At 46.6% G+C, this 22,330-nt stretch overlaps 1 protein-coding gene across 1 annotated transcript in view; it reads right to left on the bottom strand.

Annotated features, from left to right (window-relative positions):
• Nucleotides 1-22,330, bottom strand: part of CCDC180 (coiled-coil domain containing 180) — a 50,729-nt gene that overhangs the window by 7,266 nt on the left and 21,133 nt on the right. Inside the window, exons 18-35 of the mRNA XM_059657419.1 lie at nt 21,754-22,211; nt 20,267-20,496; nt 16,495-16,670; nt 14,368-14,548; nt 13,336-13,482; nt 12,544-12,688; nt 12,252-12,368; nt 10,839-10,937; nt 9,826-9,945; nt 8,227-8,399; nt 7,876-7,931; nt 7,682-7,757; nt 6,092-6,172; nt 5,917-5,983; nt 4,937-5,078; nt 1,299-1,459; nt 610-747; nt 26-137 (exon numbers count right to left, since the gene is read on the bottom strand). Coding sequence (XP_059513402.1) covers nt 26-137; nt 610-747; nt 1,299-1,459; nt 4,937-5,078; nt 5,917-5,983; nt 6,092-6,172; nt 7,682-7,757; nt 7,876-7,931; nt 8,227-8,399; nt 9,826-9,945; nt 10,839-10,937; nt 12,252-12,368; nt 12,544-12,688; nt 13,336-13,482; nt 14,368-14,548; nt 16,495-16,670; nt 20,267-20,496; nt 21,754-22,211 — 2,679 coding nt within the window. The remainder of the gene's footprint in view (nt 1-25; nt 138-609; nt 748-1,298; nt 1,460-4,936; nt 5,079-5,916; nt 5,984-6,091; nt 6,173-7,681; nt 7,758-7,875; nt 7,932-8,226; nt 8,400-9,825; nt 9,946-10,838; nt 10,938-12,251; nt 12,369-12,543; nt 12,689-13,335; nt 13,483-14,367; nt 14,549-16,494; nt 16,671-20,266; nt 20,497-21,753; nt 22,212-22,330) is intronic.

The following is a 22,330-nucleotide window of genomic DNA, read 5'->3' as shown; positions in this document are numbered from 1 at the left end:
GACACAGGGCCGTAGTGCCACTTACTTGCAACCTGGACATCATCGACGATGACCACTTCATCCAGCTGCAGCAGGAACTTCTCGGTGAAGCTGGCCAAGCTGGTTATGAATAATCGGCCGCACTTCCTGATGCATTCCTGGAGGAAACATGGGGAGCCCAGTTGGTAGCAGAGTACCTGGCCTCGGACAGCAGGCTGAGGGAGGATTTGGGGAGCCAGCGGGTAACAAGACAAAGCCACACGTCAATTATATCCAAGGTAGCTGACATATGGTCCTCAGCCAGGAGACCTCTCCCAAGAGGTGAGGTCTTGAAGATAGGAAATGATTCCAAAATGGCCAAGGGGCAATTCACCAAAGAAGAAATAAAACTAGACATGGATTGTGGGGGAAAAGTTCTCATTAATAATTTTGTAAATAATTAATTTAGAAATGAAGAAATACAAGTCACAAACGGCCAATATTGACCATCTCCACCTGTAAAACCCGCCCACTTTCATCTCCTGACATGGCCAGGGTGTCGGCACAAAGCCATGCTCCATGCTGGTGCCGGGCTGTCAGTGGGGTCATCTCTCTGGAGGGCAGTGCTTGGGAATTGATGGCACCACTGACCTCCAGCTTCTCCTTGGTGGTCATAATCATGCTGTCCAATTCTTTCTGTCTTTTCTCTTCCATTAGACACAGAGACTCCATTTCTTTTGAATGTATAGGGTGTCCAAGATTTGGATGAAGACTCTGGGCGTTTTTATCCTTCAATTTAAAAAAATCCAGAAATCAGCAGGAATTTCAACCATGCTGTCTTGAGGTCAGGACCAAAAAGTCACTGGCCTATGTCCTCTGCCAGTTATGGCAATGGCCAGACTGGTGTGTGTTCTGACCAGGGTGTGTGAAGGGCCATGAGTGGGCAGAAAAGGCAAGATAGGGGCCTGGCTGGAGCTGACTCTGAGGGAGGGGGAGAGGGAGCTGAGCACCTGCCCAGCACGATCCAGGCTTTGGTTCAATGAGAGGAACAACTCATGACTGTGAGACCAGGGAGACAATCGTTGTTGGTCTCAATGACAATGGCCGCACATAACCCAGCTGACCCACCCAACAAGGAGTTTACTGAATGACTCCACTGAAGAAGCTGCTGGTTCCACTCACATTCCCCCAATGCCTTGTGTCCCCCAGTCCCCATGCAACAATCCCAAGCCTGGCCCATCACCTTCCCTGGGACTCAGTTCTTCCCATGCCCTGCATCCATTTCTGCTCGCCCAGGGCCCCTGAACCTGGAGAGGAAGGGCAGATCCTGGAGCCCCCACCTTCCTTTTCTCCAGTTGCTTGTGATAATTCAAGAACTGTTCTCGGATCTCTCTGGTGGAGGTGCAAAGTTTTTGCCAGTTGTTCTCCTTGAAATTTTCCATCACCAGCCAACACATCTGGGGCAGCAACTCTTCGAATCTCCGCATCTGGGCGCGTAATTCTGTAGACATTGGGGAGGAGAGGCCAGTGGGGAGGACAGAACAGAGCCCCATTGCTGAGGGGGTCTCTCCAACCAAGGCCTGAAGCCGTTTCCCAGAGAGGGAGGCTTGGTCTTCGATGAGGTAATACCTATTTCATCAAAAGGGGTCCTATTTCCAAACTAGTGCAGAGAAAACTACTACAGCATAAAAGTTTCTCTTCTAAATGCTGCAGGGCTTTCCAGTTCATTTAAAATAACATTATATCTTTAAGCATTGTCTCATCCATTCCCTCTTTAAATATCGTCTTCACTCTAGTCTTCTGCCTGTCCTCTCGGACTTCTAAATAGCTATATGTTAGATCTGCTCTTTCCTCCATATCTCTTCACCTTTCTTCCCAAATGTCATCTGTTTTTCTGTGTTGCATTTCGGATGTTTTCTTTGCATCTACGTGCCAGTTCACTAATTTCACCTCCACCAATGAACAATATGGTTGTAAAGCCATTTATAATTTTTAAGTTTCAAATATTTATTTTTCAAATATAGGAGTTCTATTTCATTCTCTTTCGTTTCTACTCGGCCATTTTCATAATCTCTTGCTCCTTACTCATTTTTCCAATTTCCTCTTTTATTTGACTCTAATAAATACATGCTTTTATATTTTCTGTTTGATATGTTAAAAATATAAAGTCCTTACTGGCCTCATCCTGATGTCTACCTCACATTCAAGATACCTTTTTTTCCACGTGTGTGTGTGTGTGTGTGTGTGTTTTGTTTGTTTATTTTTACCGTGAGCTCTTTTTCTGGGCTTTTTATTTTGGGGAATCCTTGAAGGCCTGAATTGAAGGTGGATTTTACTAAGGAAGATTTGTAGCCCTAACCGATTTGGCTCAGTGGATAGAGCATCGGCCTGCGGACTGAAAGGTCCCAGGTTCGATTCCGGTCAAGAGCATGTACCTTGGTTGCGGGCACATCCCTAGTAGAGGGTGTGCAGGAGGCAGCTGATCGATGTTTCTCTCTCATCAATGTTTCCAACTCTCTATTCTCTCTCCCTTCCTCTCTGTAAAAAATCAATGAAATATATTTTTTTTTAAAAAAGAAGATTTGTAGTGTCTGTATTAAACAAGCATCTGGCACAACTAACTCACGATCATTTTCAGCTAAAGTCTCAGTGAGAGTCCTTTTGGATGCTCCACAGAAAGTTAAATTCAGGCTTAGCTCAGTGTGACTTCAAGTTTAAAAACCACACTGGGGCCCTAGCCAGTTTGGCTCAGTGGATAGAGTGTCGGCCTGCGGACTGAAAGGTCCCAGGTTCGATTCCAGTCAAGGGCATGTACCTTGGATGCGGGCACATCCCCAGTAGGAGGTGTGCAGGAGGCAGATGGTCGACGTTTCTCTCTTATCGATATTTCTAACTCTCTATCCCTCTCCCTTCCTCCCTGTAAAAAATCAATAAAATTTATAAACAAACAAACAAAACGCATTGGGGCTGGCTTATAGGTGTGGATTCTCATTGGTGTTTTTCTTCTTCTTTACCCAGCACCAAGGTTTTTAATAAGACAGTTTGGGTTGTAGGAGTGGGAGGGGTGGTTTTTGTCTCATTCACCTTACTCTGTAGGTAGAGCCCTAGTGTCCTTTCGGACTTTCCACCTTGGGAGGTCCAGGCCTTGTCTCCTGTTCCAATGCCCTGAAGGCCATGAAACCAGAGGCTTACATTCACCTGGGAGTCATCAAAGTCCTTAGGGCAAGAGCCAAAATTACTGTTCAATTTATCTCTCAGAGTTCCTATTTTGTTGACGTCTGGGGCCTGGGTGTTTCTTGCTTCACAGTTAGCTCGATGCATTTAAAAGATTTCATCACAAACATATTATACCCAGCATTTTTACACCTTTTCTCTGGGAGAGTTGGTCGATACCTGGACTCCCAAACTGTAAGAAATGGAAGTGAACATTTACTGTGACCGGAGACTCTTCCAGAGACGCACATAATCGGCAGCATTTCCCAAGCCCATTCGACCATGGGACCTTCACTTTATGGAAGAGCATATAGAACGGAGTTCACCTGGGGAAATGCTGAGCTAGAGAAATGAGATGCTGCCTGTAGTTTCTATTCCAGTCGTTGCACAGCCACAGTAACGAGAGCCACGGCAGACTGTTTTCCCCTGTACATGGCAAGTCTGTGCGAGGGGTTTCATCCTCAAAAACGCCTTGCATCGTGGGTTATACAGACGAGGAAACTGAGGCTCATAGAGGCCAGGTGGCTTGGTCGAGGTCATACAGCTGGAAGATGGCAGTGCTCGGCCTGGATCACAGGTCTGACCATCCCCTAATCCTCTCCCTCTTCTATCCATGCTGCCTCTCCACCAACACAGCAGGCCTCTAATGGACCCTCAGATTCCCTGTCTTACAAGAGGAATAACTAGGACTTACGACTGCATAAAACACACATGACTATGGATGAAGATGCAGAGGTACATGGAGAAATGGGCAAGAGGGGGGTAAAAGAGTTATCGCAACTCCTTTAAGTCATAAGAATGACTTATTATAGTACATATAACAATAAATGTAAATGGCAAGGTGTATCTACCTGCCTATTTTCATATCCCTCTTCTCCAGGAGGCACTCTCTACTGAGTTCATCCCAGCCTAGCCCAGCCCAGGCCAGGCATGCAGTAAGCACCGTGGAAGGATTCTTCAAGTGATTAAACACAGAGTCACCATATGACCCAGCAATCCCATTCCTAGTCACACACCCCAGAGAAATGAATACCTATGTCCACACAAAAACATGTACCATGAATGTTCATAGCAGCATTATTCACAATAGCCAAAACACAGAAACAATCAAATACCCATAAATGAATGAGCAGGTAAACAAAATGTGGCCCGTGCAGACAATGGACTATGATTCCGCCATTAAAAGGAATGAAGTGCTGATACATACAATAACATGGATGAACTTTTAACACATTGTGCAAAATGAAAGGACCCAGTCGCAAAAGACCACATACTACATGATTCCATTCATATGAAAGTTAAGAACCGGAAACTCGATAGAGACAGAAAGTAGATTAGTGGTCGCCTAGGGCTGGGAAAGTGATGAGGGACCGGGGGTTCTAAACCTGACAGTGGTGATGGTTGCACAACTCTCACTAAATCCATTAAGTTGTACACTTTAAATGAGTGAATTATATGCAGGTGAATATCTCAATAAAGCTGTCAAAAATATCTGTGCAATGAACAAAGCATTGTTAGTTATCGAAATCACCACATATCCCCAAAATAAGGGGCCTTTTGGGAGGAGGCATTGTTATTTCCCCCAGCTAAATCTGATGAAGGTTTTTACCTAATTCTAAGATGTCAACTTTTCATGGAGTGGCTTTTCTGACTCACCTGGTGACCTCCAGGTCAGAAGGTAACATTCAGACCCTGAGGCCCAGGTCTGGCTCAGGCAGTGGCTTCGCGCCACACTGGGGCCCACCTGCCGGCCGCCCTCACCCACCTATGAGGCAGGAGTTGTGGTAGTCGTCCGTCTGGTTCTGGTACTCCAGGATCTTCTTGCAGACGTTCTCCATACACTGCTCCAAGGTATCAGACATGCAGTCGGGCCTGGTGACCGAGCGCTTCTCCCTGCGGTAGAACTCCTGCAAGAGAAGGTTGGTGGCGTGCGGGTGAGGACTCTGGCGCCATGGTACTCTGGTCCGAGATCCTGGCATCCTCCTCCCTGCTCTCAACACCACCTAGCCTTCACTCCTGCGGTCCCCTGCGCCGGTGACCCTTGCTTCTGTCTGTCCTTTTCACCACTGCTGGTGTCACAGGGCTATGCAAGGCACAAGAGAGGGGATGGCACAATTCTATTTATCCTTCAAGGCCAGTATGGAATCTCTCTTCAATGACAGGGCTGAGGGCTTACTATGACGCGCCAAGCTGGCTACCAGACTGAGGGCCGCCAATATGGATGATCCGAAGCTCCTCCTCCGAAGGACTCACAGCTCAGCAGGAGGCAGGGGGGAAAATGCACAGACACTCCTGTGTGGAGCGTGTGCTGAAACAGGGTACCAAGCAGTTCCCGTTGGAGGACCCCTTGCTGACATGTCCCGCCTGTCTCCCTGTGGTGCCGCCATGTCTGTCACCCTCCTGCTGGGCACTGGCCTCAGGGACAGAGATGGGCTTGCTCCTCTGGGCAGACCCAGTATCTGAATACAGTTAGTGTCTCAGAAATGTTTAGGTCTGAATAAATGGCTAACTGAATGAATGAATGAGGTTTAGCTGGGTAACCACGGTCATGGGGGCTGGAACCCCTTTTCCTCAGTTTCACCCACAGGGCCCTTATCAGCAGAAGGCAGCAAGGTGTCCGCCTTGGGGTGGAGGAAGAAAGAAAAAAAAAAAAAAAAAAAGAAGGCAGGAGGCAGAAGCAGCTGGGGGCATGCGGCCAGTGGCTGGCGGAGGGGCAGGCAGAGGCTTGTGGGCTACAGCTCTCACCTCTATGACAGTCATCAGATGCTCACTGATCTCCCAGAGGAGGGTCAGGATGACCCCTTTAAAATCCCTGCAACAAACATGAGATGGATTCCTCAACGGAGTCAGGTTTAGCTAGTGCCCCTAGATGGACACAAGAGGTTAAAATGTAGTTAAAGGAAAAGGTGCTGTCACTTACTCGGCCTGACGACTACGTGGCCTGTCCCAGAGCACCTGGTACCGTCTGTCTATTCTGTTGGGCTTGGTAAACCGTGTGATACTGTGGGACAAAGGTGAGTCAGTGCTCTGGAGGCCGGGGACAGGCAGGCATAGCTGAGCCTGCGGGAGCCCCACCTGAGTTGTTAGAGGCAGTGACCTCCCTGTAGGCTACCTGCTTCCCACGTTTGGGGCTGAATCCTTCAAAATGCCTCTCTACTCCTCAACAGCTCTGGAGACAACCTTACTGTGGAAATCAAGCCCTGCCGCCGAACCCCACCCAAGGCCACTGAGAAGGGGGAAGGGAGCGAGGTGCTCGGCCTGCAATTTTGTATCCTTGCGACCCTGTGTGAGCCCCCAAAGAAAAGTGGGTTGAGCCACATATAGGGTTGCAAGATTTTCAAACAAAAAAAACAATGCCCCCATTTAAACTTGAATTTCATAGAAGCAACGAATAATTTTTAGTGTATTTCTCATGCTATCTTTGGGACGTACTTACACTAAAAATATTCCATGTTTTCCTGAAATTCAAATTTAACTGGGCATCCTGAATTTTCATCAGGCAGCCCTAGCAACGTGGATTTCATTTTGTAGCCTAAACAGAAGTGTCTGTAATAATCGGCCCCCAAATGACCAGGAATTGGTTAATAGGTGACAGCTTTCCAAAGTTTTGTCCTTGTTTCCAACTTAAAACCAAACAGAGAAAAACCAAACATACTCCCCTAACCAATCATATCGGATGCCCCGCAGCTGGCCTGCCTCCCACTTCCCATGCCAACAGCCTCCAATCAGATACACCCAAAGCCCTCCCTCTTCTCCACTATAAAGCTTTTCCACTCCTCTGCCTGCCTTTGAGTCTCCGCTAAAATGCAAGTGACATGGCCGACTCCCTTGCTGTCGCAAGTTCTGAGTAAATAGCCTTTGATTTTCTCGTTTGGTTGATCTTTGTTTACTTCTGCATTGCAGATGGTCTGAGTGTTTAAAAAGACCTTCTGGAGGTATGCAAAGCCATAGTTTCTTCACCACCAATTGCTCAAAACCAGGAATTTTAAACCACATCAATGAGGACTCACAGAAGACCAAGAAAGTTTGTGGCCTGCTCTCCCCCTTTTGTAAAAGCCACGTTGGGTGTTAGCCAGAGCTCATGCTCACTGAGCCATGAGTCTAATCACTCCAGGGCGGCATAGTGGGCAGAGCACATGGCTGGAAGGCAGAGGCCCAGACTCCTCCTAAGGTTCTGTGATGTCACCCAAAGAAAGCCAACTCCAGGGTCCAGCTTTCTGTTCAGTATGATGTGCGTGGGAAGGTAGAGAGCTTGGATCCACTAGCCATCACCTTGGGCACCACTGAATTCTCAGACAGGCTCTCTAAGAGGGAATGAGCGCAGATATGACCAAAACCAGCATCAGAGCTAGACCCTCACTGCGTCCCTTGGAGTCTTGAAGCTGTGGGCACAGGCGGCACATCCTGATGACAGACTCTGGTAAAGTAACAGGGCGGTCTCTGGCCTCCATTTAGGGAGACAAGGTTGGGGTCTGGGAAGGGGAGATCTTGGGCAGCCCAGCGTCCCTACCTCCCTACTGAGGTGGCATTGGCACTGGACAAGGTCTTTGCAGAGTGTTCTCCCTGGTTCCGGTGTCGCTTGAAGCCTTTGGGTGACAATCGCCCAGGACAAGAACAGAGGACCCCAGGTGAGTATGGACCAGGTGGCACCATTGGCTTCCCCACTGCCAGTGCCCTACGACCCACAGGCCTGCTTGCTTTTACCTGTCGGCCATCGAGTTTTGTCACCTGGGAAAACTGAGAATCTTGAGTCCTGAAATCTGAAAACAAAGGAAAGGATGAGGTTTTTCCCAGTGATCATGAGCACAGCTCATGCCAGTCACTGAGCACCACCCCGGTTAGCACACAACACAACATGACTTCATCCTATCATGAGCCCCATTTTAGAGGAGAAAACGGAGGCTCTGAGAGGAGAGGTCCCTTGTTTAAGATCACAGGCTTTCAGGGGTGGGCTCCCATGGGAACCCAGTGTGTGTGACTCCAAAGCCAGTTCCTGAAGGCTCAGGGCATGGGCCCCGGTGGCAGGGCCCCGGAGTGCACCCCAGGGCCACTCACTGCAGGATCTTCTTGACCACATCGATAGCTGGGTCTTCAATCATGGGCCTCCCCATGCGGCTTGGCTGGGCAAAGGACTCAGGGGTGACCACATCTACCTTGGCCTCCTCTTCAAGGACTTCTGAAGACACCAGGATGTCACTCTCGTTGTCCAAGTCAGTTAAGGTGGTGCTCTGCAGGCCAGAGAGAAAGGCCCGAGTATGCGGGCCCAGCCTAGGTGCCAGGGAGGCAGATAGGCTGGGTTCACATTCCAGCAGCACTTTGCTCAGGTGCTGCAGCTGGAGGCCAGCTGACTGACCATGTTGAGCCTCTGCTTTCCCATTTATAAAACAGGAACGGTCACATCTCTTTTGGAGGGCCACTCACTCATGCATGCATGCATGCATGCCAACTTTCAACAATGTTCCCTGTGTGCCTGCTCTCTGCAAGGCTCTGCCTGGGTCCCTGGACATGGAGTGAAGAGGCCACATGGGCCCTTGCCCTCATGGACCTTAAAGTCTAGTCAGAGAGACAGACATTTAATACATATCAAGTAAATGTTTGGTCACCAGTACTGTAAAGGAAAAGTCCCAGTGTCTTCTATGAGACTGAGGGTCATGGACCTGTAAGGCTGGCCTGTGGGTGTTCCCAGGCAATGCTTTTAACTAATAGATGAACGCATGGATGGGTGAGTCACCAACTCCCCCTTGAGGTGGACCTTAAAAAAAGGGTCAGAGTGGTGGCTCACAATGAGAGTTCAGTTACACTGTCCCCTCCTTTATTCTGAGTCATGACACTGCAGAGGGCTGTAAGAGGGAAGGCCCCAGCTGGACTTCTAAGCTTGTCAGGAGCAGCAGTGGTGGCGCGATGGAGGCTTAGTGTTGATGGAGTGGTGGGAAGAGCCTCCCTTTAGAAGGAAAGGCTGGTTCAAAACCTGGCAGGGTCTGAGGGTAACTAGAGCAGAACGTGAGGGGTGTCCATTTATGCTGCCAGAGGCTGCTGTATAAGTCTGATGAAAGTGACATCTGGGGGGGGGGGGGCGCAAAGTGGCATCTTGGGGATACCAGAAAAATAAAGAGGCCATGGAGGGTGGATTGCACAGGTTGCTGCATAGGTCTGATTTTACCCAGAGGGCAGGAGAGTGACAGTCACAACGGCCTTTTCTAGGGTTTGGTCTGGTTGCAGCTCAGGAAACAGATCATGGAAGGAAGTGAGAAGCTAAAGACAGCCAGGGGGCAAGAGACCAGGGGATCTGGATGAGGTGATAGGGGTGGGTAGAGAGAAGCTGGTGGCCGCTCATGGGTTTGGGTGGGAAGGAAGAGGCTGAAAAGTGAGGCTCCCCTGAGAGCTGGTGGGTGGAGTGAGCGGAGGGCCCTGATGGGGGAGAGGAGGTGGTATCAGGAGGTGAAGGATCCTCTAAGAGACCAAAGCAGGGAAGTGGCCCATCTTGGATTTGGACCCAGATCTGATTGCACAGCCTGTGGCCTTTCCAAGGCACCCCATAGGCCTGATGTCCAGCAGGGGCCTGGGAGCGCCCTCTTTCCTCCCTTGGGCTTTGCTGAGCCCTGCATTCTCCGATAGCTCACCCCCACTTCCCCGCCACCCCGTTCCATGCCTTACAGCAAACACCACTTGAGTTACAGAGGCGTGCTTCCGCTTGCAGTTGAGGTACTGAATCCTCTGGCTCAGTTTTTCTTTCCAAGTTTGTATGAAGCCATGGAAGTCTTCAGTGGCCACTACCTAGTGAGAACATGGGAGAAGAAAGCCGCAGGAAGCAGGCTGCAGGGGGCGGGCTGATGCCATCTGAATCTCAGGGAGGGGAGCTGGCTGGTGAGAATGCCCCTTGGTTGGATGGAGGCCCCTCACTTGCAGGAAGGGCTCTGGGGGAGTGGCTGACTCTCCCAGCTGCTGCACTGGGACAGCAGCTCCTCCAGCGGATAGCGCATTGGGAGTTCCATTACCGGGTCTACAGATTTGTTCTCGGCAAGTGATTTAAATATATTTGACTCAGTCTCCCCATCTGCATGATGGGGACAAAGAATGCTTCCCTGGGATTTCTCCTGGATCTTAACATGCTAGGTTCAGAAGGAAATGTTTGGCCCCAGATGGCAAGGGTGTGCAGAAGTGAAATGACCACAACTTTCTGGAGGGGCATCTCCAGGACAATGTCACATGCACACAGCGCTAGAGTAGCAATCCCACGGCCCATGCCCCACAGGTGTGTAGGAGAGCACAGTGAGGTGCCGGGGACATAGAGAAACATCGGCATCAAAATACAGGAGTCATGAGTGGCTCTGCAGGAAATGAGAACAACATGAGTGATGTGTGTTCTCCACTCTGCTTTGGGGATGTTGGAACTTTTTCCAAGAAGCATGTGTTACTCTGCAAGAAAAAGCAATAAAGACAGAAAAATAAATGTCCTCTATTGTTAGACAATGAAACCTTAATCAGTCGCTGAAATGAAAGAGAAAGGACTTTCTCACTGGACTCTAGCTGCCTGCCTGGGATTAAGTAGGGAGGCTCCAAGGCCCCTCGTGCTGGAGAAATCTTGACCATGTAAGTGTATTTCCAGCTTATGATTCCAGCATGAGGCATCTTTACCATTCATAGCTTAGCACCTACTGAGCACTTACATTTTTATCTCCCCTCGAGTTTCGATACATTTCTACTTTGCTTTGAAGCTGTTCCAGAGAAGAATTTAATCCATCTGCTTGTGAATTAGATTTTGCCACCTAGAAAAGACAGAAGTTCCAAGGTTTGTTTCTAGAATACTGATTTTGATCAGGAAAATGTTTAGTGAAACATATTACCTGAGAAATGAATTAAATACTGGAAAAATTAAATCAGGAGGGGAAAAGGCACAATCTTATCAGAAACTTGATCAATGTGCATTTTAAAGATTTTTTTTAAATTGTCAAATAGATAAGGCTTAAAAATAAAATCTGTGCCTAACCGGTTTAGCTCAGTGGATAGAGCATCGGCCTGCGGACTGAAGGGTCCCAGGTTCGATTCCAGTCAAGGGCATGTACCTTGGTTGGGGGCACATCCCCAGTAGGGGGTGTGCAAGAGGCAGCTGGTCAATGTTTCTCTCTCATCAATGTTTCTAACTCTCTATCCCTCTCCCTTCCTCTCTGTGAAAAATCAATAATATATATATATATATATATATATATATATATATATATATATATATATATATATATATATATATATAAAATTGGTGACTCACAGCACTGGTCGAGAGTATGGGTATGTTTCTAGGAATTTTTCCATTTCTTATAGGTTATCCTTTTGGTTGGCATATAATTGGTCATAGTAGCTCTTCTGATCCTTTGTATTTCTGTGGTATCATTTGCAATGTCTTTTATTTCTGATTTTATTTGAATCTTGTCTCTTTTTTTTCTTAGTCAGTCTAGCTAAAGGTTTGTCAATTTTGTTTATCTTCAAAAAATCAGCTTAGTTTCATTGATCTTTTGTATGGTTTTTCTAGTCTCTATTTCGTTTATTTCTGATCTGACCTTTAGGTATTTCCTTCATTCTGCTAAAGTTTATTCTTCTTTTTAAGTTTCTTTTTCTTTTTTTAGTTCCTTGAGGCGCTCAGCTAGATTGTTTGAGATCTTTGACCTGGACTCACATTTTGGCTGTACCATTTAAGCGCTCTGTATCCTTGACTAAGTCACGTACTCTCTGAGTGTTTCTCTCTCTCTAAAATGGGGATTAAAAGCAGTGCTTGCTTTGTACAGTTCTTGTAAGGACTAATATAGCCAATCAAAATAAGTCCATTAACATTCAAAGAACTGAATGAATGTCAGAAGTTATGCCGATTTAATCTGTTTTCCTGGCGGAGTGCAAGTCCCATGGGCCAGAGACCACACCGGTACCCCCAGCTTCTAGGACAGTGATGGCATGCAGGTGCGTGTGTGTGTGTGTGTGTGTGTGTGTGTGTGTGTGTGTGTGTGAGAGAGAGAGAGAGAGAGAGAGAGAGAGAGAGAGAGAGAGGGAGAGGGAGAGAAACAGACACCAGATGAAGAATTAATCGGTCCCACCTCACACTTAATGTTCACTTGCAGATTTGTCAGCAACCGCTGGATTTTCTCTAAGAAAATAAGGTCCACAGACAGGTTATGGATCTTACTTTCAAACTTGTTGATAAAATCATTGGCCTGTAAATAAATATAGAAGGTAAGGGAGGGAGGCTTAATTGGGCACTTTGGGGCTTCAGAAGCAGAGGGGGGCAGGCTCAATTAATGGTTGGAAAGGGGGCCTGACTGGCCTCGTTGACCTTGTAACCAGGTATCCTGGGAGCCTGGCTGGAGGTCAAGGGTGGGGCTCACCCACCTGCTCCAGGTATTCGCTCTCCATCTTCTCCATGTTGATCATGATGGAGCTTTCAACAACCTCTATCCGGGCAGCTTCCTTCTCTAGTCGGTTACACAGTGACTGAATTTCTTCAGGAGAAAAGTTGCCTCCCTCTGAAAACAACCTGAAAATAATTTGGGAGACATAGAAGCCACTGATCAGACCTGAAACTTTCTGTTCATCCCAAATATGTGGTTAATAAGGCTTTAAATTAAAAGTACAAGATCAAGGTAAAATGAATGCAGGTAAGTCAAGGACAGAAGCAGGAAAATAACCCAAATGCCCATCGAGGGATGGGTGGATAAACAAAATGCAGTGTATGTGCACAATAGAATCGCATTCAGCCTTAAGAAAGGAGGAAACTCTGGCACATGCTACAACATGGATGAATGTTGAAGACATTATGCTTCGTGAAATAAGCCAGACACACAAAAGGACAAATGTTGTGTGATTCCACTTCCAATGAGGTATCTGGAGGCAGAAAATCAAATGGTGGCTGTCAGGGGCTGGGGAAAAGGAGAACAGGAGTTAGTACATGATGAGTTCAGAGTTTCAGTTTGCAAAGATAAAAAAGTTCTGGAGATGGATGATGGTGATGGCAGCACAACACTGCGAATATCCTTAATACTACTGAATTGAACATCTGAAAATGGTTAAAATGGATAGTTTTGTGTTATGTACATCTTGTCACAATAAAAGACTAAAGGGGACATGACCAACTCTCAACAGAAAAAGCCTGGTGGCCGCAGAGGCCTGGACGCTGGCTCCCACCTGCTGTGCTTGATGAAGTCAATGTTGGTATAGCGAAGCTTGCCCAGGCTCTCCTCCAAGTACTGGCGGAAGCTGCGCAGGGACACCTGGATGACATCGACGTAGCTAAGCAGCTCCCGGTTCAGGGTGCTGCTGAGAGTGACCAGCCTGGGGACATGCGAGAGGCAGGGCGATGACTGGCACGGGAGGCCAACCCGGAAGGCTGCTTGGGCTCCACTGCTGTGCCCAGCTGTGAGGCCACCAGCAGCACTGCCCATCGTCTCTGCACAGTAAAAGAGGCATTAGAAGGAAGTTCAAAGTGCCGGCGTGTGCGGGACACAGTGTGGAACTCTCAGCGCGCGGGGTCAGAGGGCCCCTCTCTCCTCACTCCAGCCCCTGCCACCAAATTGGTAAAAGAATCCCCGGGTCCTACTGAGTCTTGTCCTCCCTCCGGCACCCTCCCTCTAACTCCCAGCAGCATGGCTCCTGTTCCCCGGGGCTCCCCGGAATGAGTGCCCTGCAGGTTTCCTCTTCACACCCAAGTCCACCCTAACCAGTTGCCTCTTGCGTAGCTGATCACTGTGCAGAGACCTGTGAGGCCTCCTCGCCTGTTATCAGACTGAGCCTCCCTGAGCACGCAAGAGCCCCCATCCCAAATCCCTGCATGGCCTCCTGGAACCCCTTGCTCTGCCCTGAGCACATCTCTACCTCCAGTGGGGCCAGTGCCCCTTCCCGATGGGAGAATTCTGCCCCTACCCACCTTCCTCCATCCTGATTGCCCTGGACGGAAGGGGACATTTCAGGATATATTGTCTGCATAGGGCACCCTTTGTTCTCTCTGGCTGCTCACCTGCCCCGGCCCCCAAGCCCCAGACAGATGTTTCACACTTGGACTCTGACTCGCGTGCAGAGGTGAAATGAAAAGAGAAGGTTGCTCCATGGCCTGGAAAACCCCGGTTCTTTTACCCACCAGAGGGAGCCCTCCTCTGACAGCAGCCGCCCGGCTGTGTTCTAGGCCCACAAGGCCAGGGCGGGGGACCCCAGGGCCCTTACTTCTGGCTCTTGGTGGCATTCAGGAAGATGTGTTCCATGTCATTGATCTTGCTGCGGAAGTTTTTGGTCTTCACGTTCTGCTCCTCTTGGAACTGGGAGAACATTAGCTTCTCCTTCTTCAGTGCCTCCAGCACCCCGGCACAGTGGCTGTCCAAACGCTCTTGGTGAAGCAAGAGCTCGGCTGAAAGGAACGAGGGAGCTGAGGTCCTCTGGACCCCGAGTCGCCCCAGGATATCCCTTTCCCTGACGTGACGGCTGCCCTTCCCAGGCTGCCGCAGAGCAGGGACGATGGAGCACAATGTCCCTTATTCTGCCCTGCTGCCCTCACCGGGGCGTGGCCTGGGAATGGGCACTGATATCAGGGAGGCCAATTTGAAACTGCCCCCGCGTCTCCAACTGGAGAGGAAGCTCTGCCCAGCTATGGTAGGGAGGTCTCTGCTGGTGGAGACGCCCTGCCTACAGCTAAAGGGAACAAGGCCTGGGAGATGGAGAGCCCCAGAGAAGCAACCTGGGAGCAGGTGGGATAGGGGCAAGGTGTTGGGGAGGTCAGGGATCTCGGGGAGAGGGCCTGGGAGAAAACACCCAGCCCACAGCTGGGCTGTTGAGGGTGGTTCCTTTTGATCATTTCCAATGAGCCTGAATTCCAGTGGACTTCTAAGATGTAGTAAAAAGAACCGGGATTTGGCCTCAAAAGATCCATCACAGGGCTTTAGAGCTAGCAGACAGGCCCAGCTCACCCTATCTGACCTCCCTACCGCTGGGAGAGGTGAAAGTGCTGTGGTCCCAGCGCCGTCAAAAATGAATGGTGTGGCTCTGGGACATTGCTTCTCTGGCCTTGACTTCCACATGGTGCATTGGGCCAGGGAGCCAGGGAGGGGGAGGAAACCAGCCTTTGGAAAGCACCTTACTTATATTTATCGTTGATGCACATTTTTCAGATGAAGACAATGGGGTTCCAAAAGTCAAGAAGGTCTCCTGAGGCCACAAGCACTGGGGCTCCAGGCCAGGTTGCCTGATTCCACAACCATTTCACCACCCCGGGCAATAGGAGGTTGGGTGGGATCCGGTGGGAACTGTCTGAAGGTCTGTGATGGAGCTTGAAGTGTGTGACCCAAGGGAAAACCTAACAGGGGTCACGGAAGGATCCAACTAAACATGTGCCCCCGCCCCCATTACTGGAGCCCTCTGCCTAAGAAAGAAAAGGCACCACTTTTAAGTGTTATAAATTATAAGCAGAAATTAATGGCTACCACTTCGGGAGGCTTGTGGCTTGTATGAGTCGCTGACGGTTCCTCACTGTATCACTGCCACTAACAACATCCTCTTCTACAGGTAAGAGACAGACCGGAGAAGTCAGGTAACCTGGCCAGAGTCACACCGCTACAGGCAGCTGTATCCCTGACAGCTCTGATCCCGGAGCTACAGGCTTGCCTCTGGAGCATCCGCCATATATCTGACAGGTATGTGAACAGATCTGGCGTCCACACAGCTAAAACAGGACAACACTCTTCATTTCAATATTCTAATGCCTCTTTAAAAAAAACAACTACTATTGTACTGGGCTGCATATCTGGCACTTCGGCCAGACGGGGCGCGCTGTGCTGTCTGTTCCTAAAACACATAGATAGGAAGGTACTGACATCAGGCCAGGCCTTGAGATATGGTCTCAGGGCCCCTTCTCAATATGCTGTACTCTCTGTTCCTAAAACACATAGATAGGAAGGTAATGATGCTATACTGTGTCGGGAATTAAGGTTTTGTAACTTTGTGGGTTTTGCAAATAAAATATTCTAATTCCTGTAGTCGGCACTGCAGTTCAGCCTTTGCTTCGGTGGGGTGCTGTGACTGTAGTCAGCTGGCCAGCTTAATAAAGGCTCTTAAATTTAAATTCTGAGTCGGTGGTCTATCTCGCTGAGTGAACCCATAACACTATTAAAACATTTTGAATGAGTCTTCTTGAGTACTACCTTCTTGGCCAGCCTGGGAGAAGCAAACCCTTACACACATGGTGTGACAACAAGATAAAGGTTGTGTGGTGCAAACTGGGGCAGCAAGTGAGTGTGGAGCTGTGTTGGCACAGACACCAGGGGTCTGGAGCAGGGCCGCCTTCCCAGGCAGGAACTGTACCTGCCCTGACATTGTGGATGTCCTTTTCAATGTGCTCTGCTCTTGGCTGGTGCAGGTGCAGACGCAGCTCCAGTTCTGAATCCAGCTGGTCAATCTTGGTGGACACGATGACCCGGGCACTGAGAGAACATTGGTCAAACCACTTCTCTAGGTGCTCGAAAAAGCCAGCTCGAAGCCTGAGGGAGAGACCAGTGAGGGTCATTCTGACGGCAATCGGGGTCTACGAGAGATCTTTCCATATTGATAAAGTATTTTGCCCTTTCACTCTTTCTTTCTTATTTTATTTCCCCAAGACACTGTGTTTTTGGTGTGGGTGGACCATAAATCTTTAACCATACCCCTGCTGGAGGACATTGGATGGGTTTCAACCATTTGTTCTTACAGAGAAGGCCACAGTGAACAACCCTGTACATATGTCAAGTGTAGACGCATTTCTATAGGGCAAATTCCCTGAAATGGAATTGTTAAATCAAAGGCTAAAATACATATGTGATTCTTGAAGATAACAACAAAAGTACTTCTACTTCAAGGCAACTTGAACTCCCATCAGCAGTGAGGAACAGTCCTACTTCTCCATAGCCTCAGAGTGCATTGTCAAACTTTTAAATTTGACAACTTTGTCATATTATGACTGAGATTGAGCATATTTTCATTAGTGGAAGACTACTGTATTTCTTTTTCTGAATATTATCCATTAATATATTTTGCCCATTTCTCTACTGTGTAACTGCTTGTTTTTCTTATTAATCTCTTTATACAGGAGCTCTTTATATATTGGGAACATGAGGTCCTTTGACCGTGATGTGAGTTGCAAATATTTCCCCAGTTTATCATGTCTTCCTTTTTAAAATTTATGTTAACAGCTGTGTATTGTTAAGATGTCAGTTCTCCCCAAATTTATCTATAGATTCAATAAGATTAAAAAAACAACACACACAACTCAGCAGATGTCCTCTTATTGAAACTGATGAGCTGAATTCAAATTTATATAGAAATACCAATGGTCAAGGATAGTTAAGACAACCTTGGAGAAGAGCAGATTTGGAAGACTTACACTTTGAGATACTGAGACTTGGTATAAATATACAGTACTCAAGCAAGGTGAGGTGGTGATGCAAGGATATACGCACAGAGCAAAAGAAAGAGGCACAGCAGAGCAGTGGGGAGAGAAGAGTTTTCCAAATGACCTGGGGTCAACTGGTTATCCATATGGGAAGAAATTAATGTTGACTCCTCCCTCACACCATACACAAAAATCAATTCCAGGTGGATTTACATCTAAATGGGGAAGTTTAAAACAATGTCTTGTGGCAGATAACATAGGACAATATTTTCATGACCTGGGGCAAGCAAAGATTTCTTGGATAGGACACAAATTACACTAACCCTAATGAAAAAATTTATGATTAGGAACTTATTACAAATTCGAAATACTGTTCATCAAAAGATACCTTTAAGAGAATAAAATAAAGTGCCCTACCAGGTTTGGCTCAGTGGTTGGAGCGTCAGCTCTCAGACTGAAAAGTCTTGGGTTCAATTCCAGTCAAGGGCACATACCACATACTTGGGTTGCAGGCTTGATCCCCAGTGCTGTTCAGGCATGTGGGGGAGGCAATCAATCAATGTGTCTCTCTCACATCAATGTTTCTTTCTGTCTCTCCCCCTCCTTTCCACTATGTCTAAAAATCAATGGAAAAAATATCCTTAGGTGATGATTAACCAAAAAAAAAAAAAAGAAAAAAAAAAAGAAAGAAAGAAAAGAAAAAGAAAGGAAAAAGAAATGGGAAAAAAAGAGTAAAAAAGGTAAGCAAAGAGAGGGAATGAATATTTGCCATGCATTTACCTGACAATAACCTCTCATCTAGTGGAAGTAACTAACTCATATGAGTCAGGAGAAAAAAGATAGATAATCCACCAGAAAAAAAAAAATGGGCAAAAGATTTTAAGATAAAATAACCAAATGGTCAGTAAATATATAAAAAGGTGCACAACATCATTACTCATCAGAAAAATAAATATAAAACCACAATAAAGCACCACTACACATATACCATAGTGGCTAAAATAAAAACTGCTGATAAAACCAAGTATTGGTGAGGATATGGAGCAAGTGAAACTCTCACACACTGTTGTAAACTGTTAAAAACACTTTTGAAATCTCTTGGCAGTATCTTTTGATTTTATCTCCTCAAGATGGATACACGTATAACTGCATATCCTAACAATTTCACTCTTAGTTATATATCTAACAGGAAAAAAAATATATATGTATATATATGTTCACCAAAAGATGTGTGCATATAAGAATGTTCAGAGTGGCATTGTTGGCATATCCCCAAATGGGAAACAACCCAATGTGCATCAGTAGAATAGATCAGTAAAATGTGTCATATTTTTAATAACTGAATACTATACAGAAATAAAAAATGAGCTATAGCCACATTAAAAAATATATATGAATCTTACAAACAATGAAAGACGCCTGATATAAAACAGTACATTCTGTATGATTCCAATTAAAGTTGAAACACAAGCAAAACTAATTCAGAAGTTAGAATATTTGTTATCCTTGGGGAAGAGAGCGTAGTGACTTGGGACAGGTACATGAGGGGGACTCCTGGAGAGTTGGTAACATTCCACTTCTGTGAGTACTGGTTACCTGTGGTATTCCCTTTGAATAATTCACTGAGCTATATACACTCATGATTTCAGTACTTTTTGACATGTATGCTATCCTGCAACATGCAAATCTAACAACTTAAACACAGAACTATTTTTCTGGTTAGTTCCAAGGCCAGATGGCATAGTATTTGGTTCAAGACTCCGGAATTACAGGGTCTAAATTCATATCATGGACCTAACCACTTCCTATCTCAGAGATCTTCTTCAAGTTACTAACTCTCTGAGCTTCAGTTTCTTCATCTGTAAAATGGACTAATTACTGTACTCCTCTTATAGTTATTGACAGTATTAGGTCCTCTCAATAAATATTAGCTCTTGTGGTGGTCCTTGTTCTATGGGCTCTGAAGAGGACAGACATAGCCGTGTGATAGAGGAAGCAGAGGATGAGGTTCAAGTCAGGAGACGTTTCCAAAGTCAGAAGATGCCGAGATAAAGGAGAAAAGAATACAAAGGCCTGACTACTCCTATTCCCTGCCCATGTGTAAACATGGGAGGTAGACTAGCAAGTGATCTGTAGCTGGCTAGTCCTAGCCATGGTGTTGTAGAGCCAGAAGGACAATGGAAATGTTCTCCTAAAGCCAAATACAAATATCCATGTTTGATTCAAATTCAAACATGAAGACCCAGAAAGTTGGGAGTTAGGGGTGGTAAATTCTTAGTGGTAAAACTATGGGTCATTTCTATATTCTTCATCATACTTTTTTCAATTTTCTATATTAGTTGTGTCACATAATCAGAGCCAAATACCATACTGATATACTCACTCCTGTAGTCTATATCTACAAAAAACATTTTTTAAGTAAGAAACCCTAAGGTTACTGATGAGCCATGATCTAGATCCCAGAAACATCTTGCAGAGAAAACACTAGGTCTTAGGTACAAGGCCCAAGACAGCAAGGCATCCTGGGACAGGTGGAGGGGTCACAGAAGATATCTGTAACTGCAACTAATCCTGGGCATTTGTGTTTCTCATCTATACCCTCCACATTTCCTCTTCCTTGGTGAAATTAGTCCATTTTTTGTTAAAATGTTTCAACTTGTTAATAAAACTCATGACAAGAGAATGAGAATAAAAGGGTTTCCTACTCACTGTTTCTTAACTTCTGCAACTAGCCTGGATGGAATGAGTACTTGTTCTAGGAGCTTGGCATTGGCAGTGTTGTTGATGAGAACATTAGAAAGGTTGGAATGGGACCCCTCGATGTCCTCCTCTTCTTGTTCCAGAGGGATGAAGACAAAATAAGTGTTCCCACTGGAGACTGTGAAGGACTCCATGTCCTCAGAGGATACGGTCCCCAGGCTCTCTTCCTCGGCTTGGGACTAAGCAGAAAACAGGAATTTAGACTTGACATCATCAAGCAGACGTGGGGATCCAAACACAGGTTCCTTGACATCTGAGGTTATAAACCTATGACCTGAATCTTGCGCGTAGGTTTTTTTGTTTTGTTTTGTTTTGTTTGTTTTTGTGGGGTGTTTTTTGTTGTTGCCCACATAATGCTTTTAAAGTCGGGAAATTACACATATAGTCTAGATTCTGGAATTCTCTTAAAAATCAGAAAACCTGGCAATTCTGAGCCCACCTCCCACATGACATTGTTGGCTGGGGCTGAGTAATGACTGCACAGTTGCCACAGACTGAATGGTGGATATTCTTCCAAAATTTATAACACCATCGTGTTGGTATTTGGAGGTGGGCCTTTAGAAGGTGATTCAGTCTTGAAGGCGGAGCACTCGTGAATGGGATTAGTGTCCTTTTTAAAATAGACCCCAGAGAACTCCACTGCCCTTCCACAGTGAGAAGATGGCCATCTATGAACCAGGAAGTGACCCTCACCAGACACCCAATCTGCTGGTGCCTTGATCTTCGACTCCCAGCCTCTAGGACTGTGAGAAAAAAAATTTCTGTTGTTTATAAGCCACCCAGTCTGTTACGGCAGCTCAAATGGACAAGACAATGCTCTTTACCGCTTGTCACCATTTTATACTTGGTCTCCAGCTCTGTGACATGCCTATGGGCATTTGAGTTTGAGATCCCTGCTCAGAAAGATGTCTCACATGCCAGTTCTTCCACAGCAACACAGGAAAAGTATCTTTTGCAATTTCACGATGATGAAATTCAAGTTACTGTTCTGTGAGTTTGAACGTGTCAGGCAAAACTTAATGATATGAGAATTACTTCCCTGTACTTGAAAGAGAACTCTGCCTGCCAACTTGGAGATGGCTCTTTGTTTTACTCAACCAGAGAATGAGAAGAGAGGAAGAACAGAGAGGGCAAGTTGATCTATACAGCAAAGAGGAGCCAGGAAACAGAGAGGACCTGGGAAGACCAAGGAGAGCCATATGACCTCAGAGTAGGTTGTAGGATGGGATGTGAGGAGAGGAAGGTGGATTTTAAAAAACATTGCTATGAGATAATAATTAGGTCCCTATTGGCAAACATAAAAGGTGTGCATACCTTTGTAATTCTTTATACACACCCCAAGGGAGACCGTGTCACGTTCAAGCTTGTGTTAATGACACACGGAGGGAACATAATACACTTTCCCCATGCAAAGCATAAATCCATTCCTGACCTACCTCGGCCATGAATAAACTCTCAGGTTCTTCCTCCTCCACCTCCTCTTTCCCTTCGTCCTCCTCTTCTTTCTTCTCCTTCTCCTCTCTAGTCTCTTCCTCTGCCTCTTCCTCCTCTTTCTTCTCTTCCTTCTCCTTTTCTTGAACCATCACATTTTCCTGACTCAGGGGTGGTTTTAAGGAGCTGTCTCTTTCAACCTGCATTTTTTCTAATTCCTGAATAGAGTCCTCTTTCGACCCATCCGTCCCTTCACTCAGTACAGATTTTTCCACCTGGCTCACGACCTCTTCGGTTACGAAGTGTTCAGTGTCTCCATATTTTCCTTCTTCCATCTCTTCCGCGGACCAAGGGAAACTTTCACCTCCACATGTGCTTTCCTCGCTCTTGCTCGTTTCCATGCTGGCACTCTGCTTCCCCCTCAGCTTTCTCATTCTGTCCTGGTAATCCTTTTCACATGCTTCTGTTGAGGACCAACCCAAAGCACAAAGAAAGACAGGTTACCAATGTAGCCTGAATTGAGTGTCCCCAACCCCAAAATATACAAGAATGGAGCCAGGGAGAATCAGACTTGACTTGTGA

Source organism: Myotis daubentonii, chromosome 11, assembly GCF_963259705.1.
Source record: "Myotis daubentonii chromosome 11, mMyoDau2.1, whole genome shotgun sequence".
Lineage (NCBI taxonomy): Eukaryota > Metazoa > Chordata > Mammalia > Chiroptera > Vespertilionidae > Myotis > Myotis daubentonii.
Note: the sequence above shows the minus strand (reverse complement) of the source record. Positions and strands in the feature narration are given on the sequence as shown.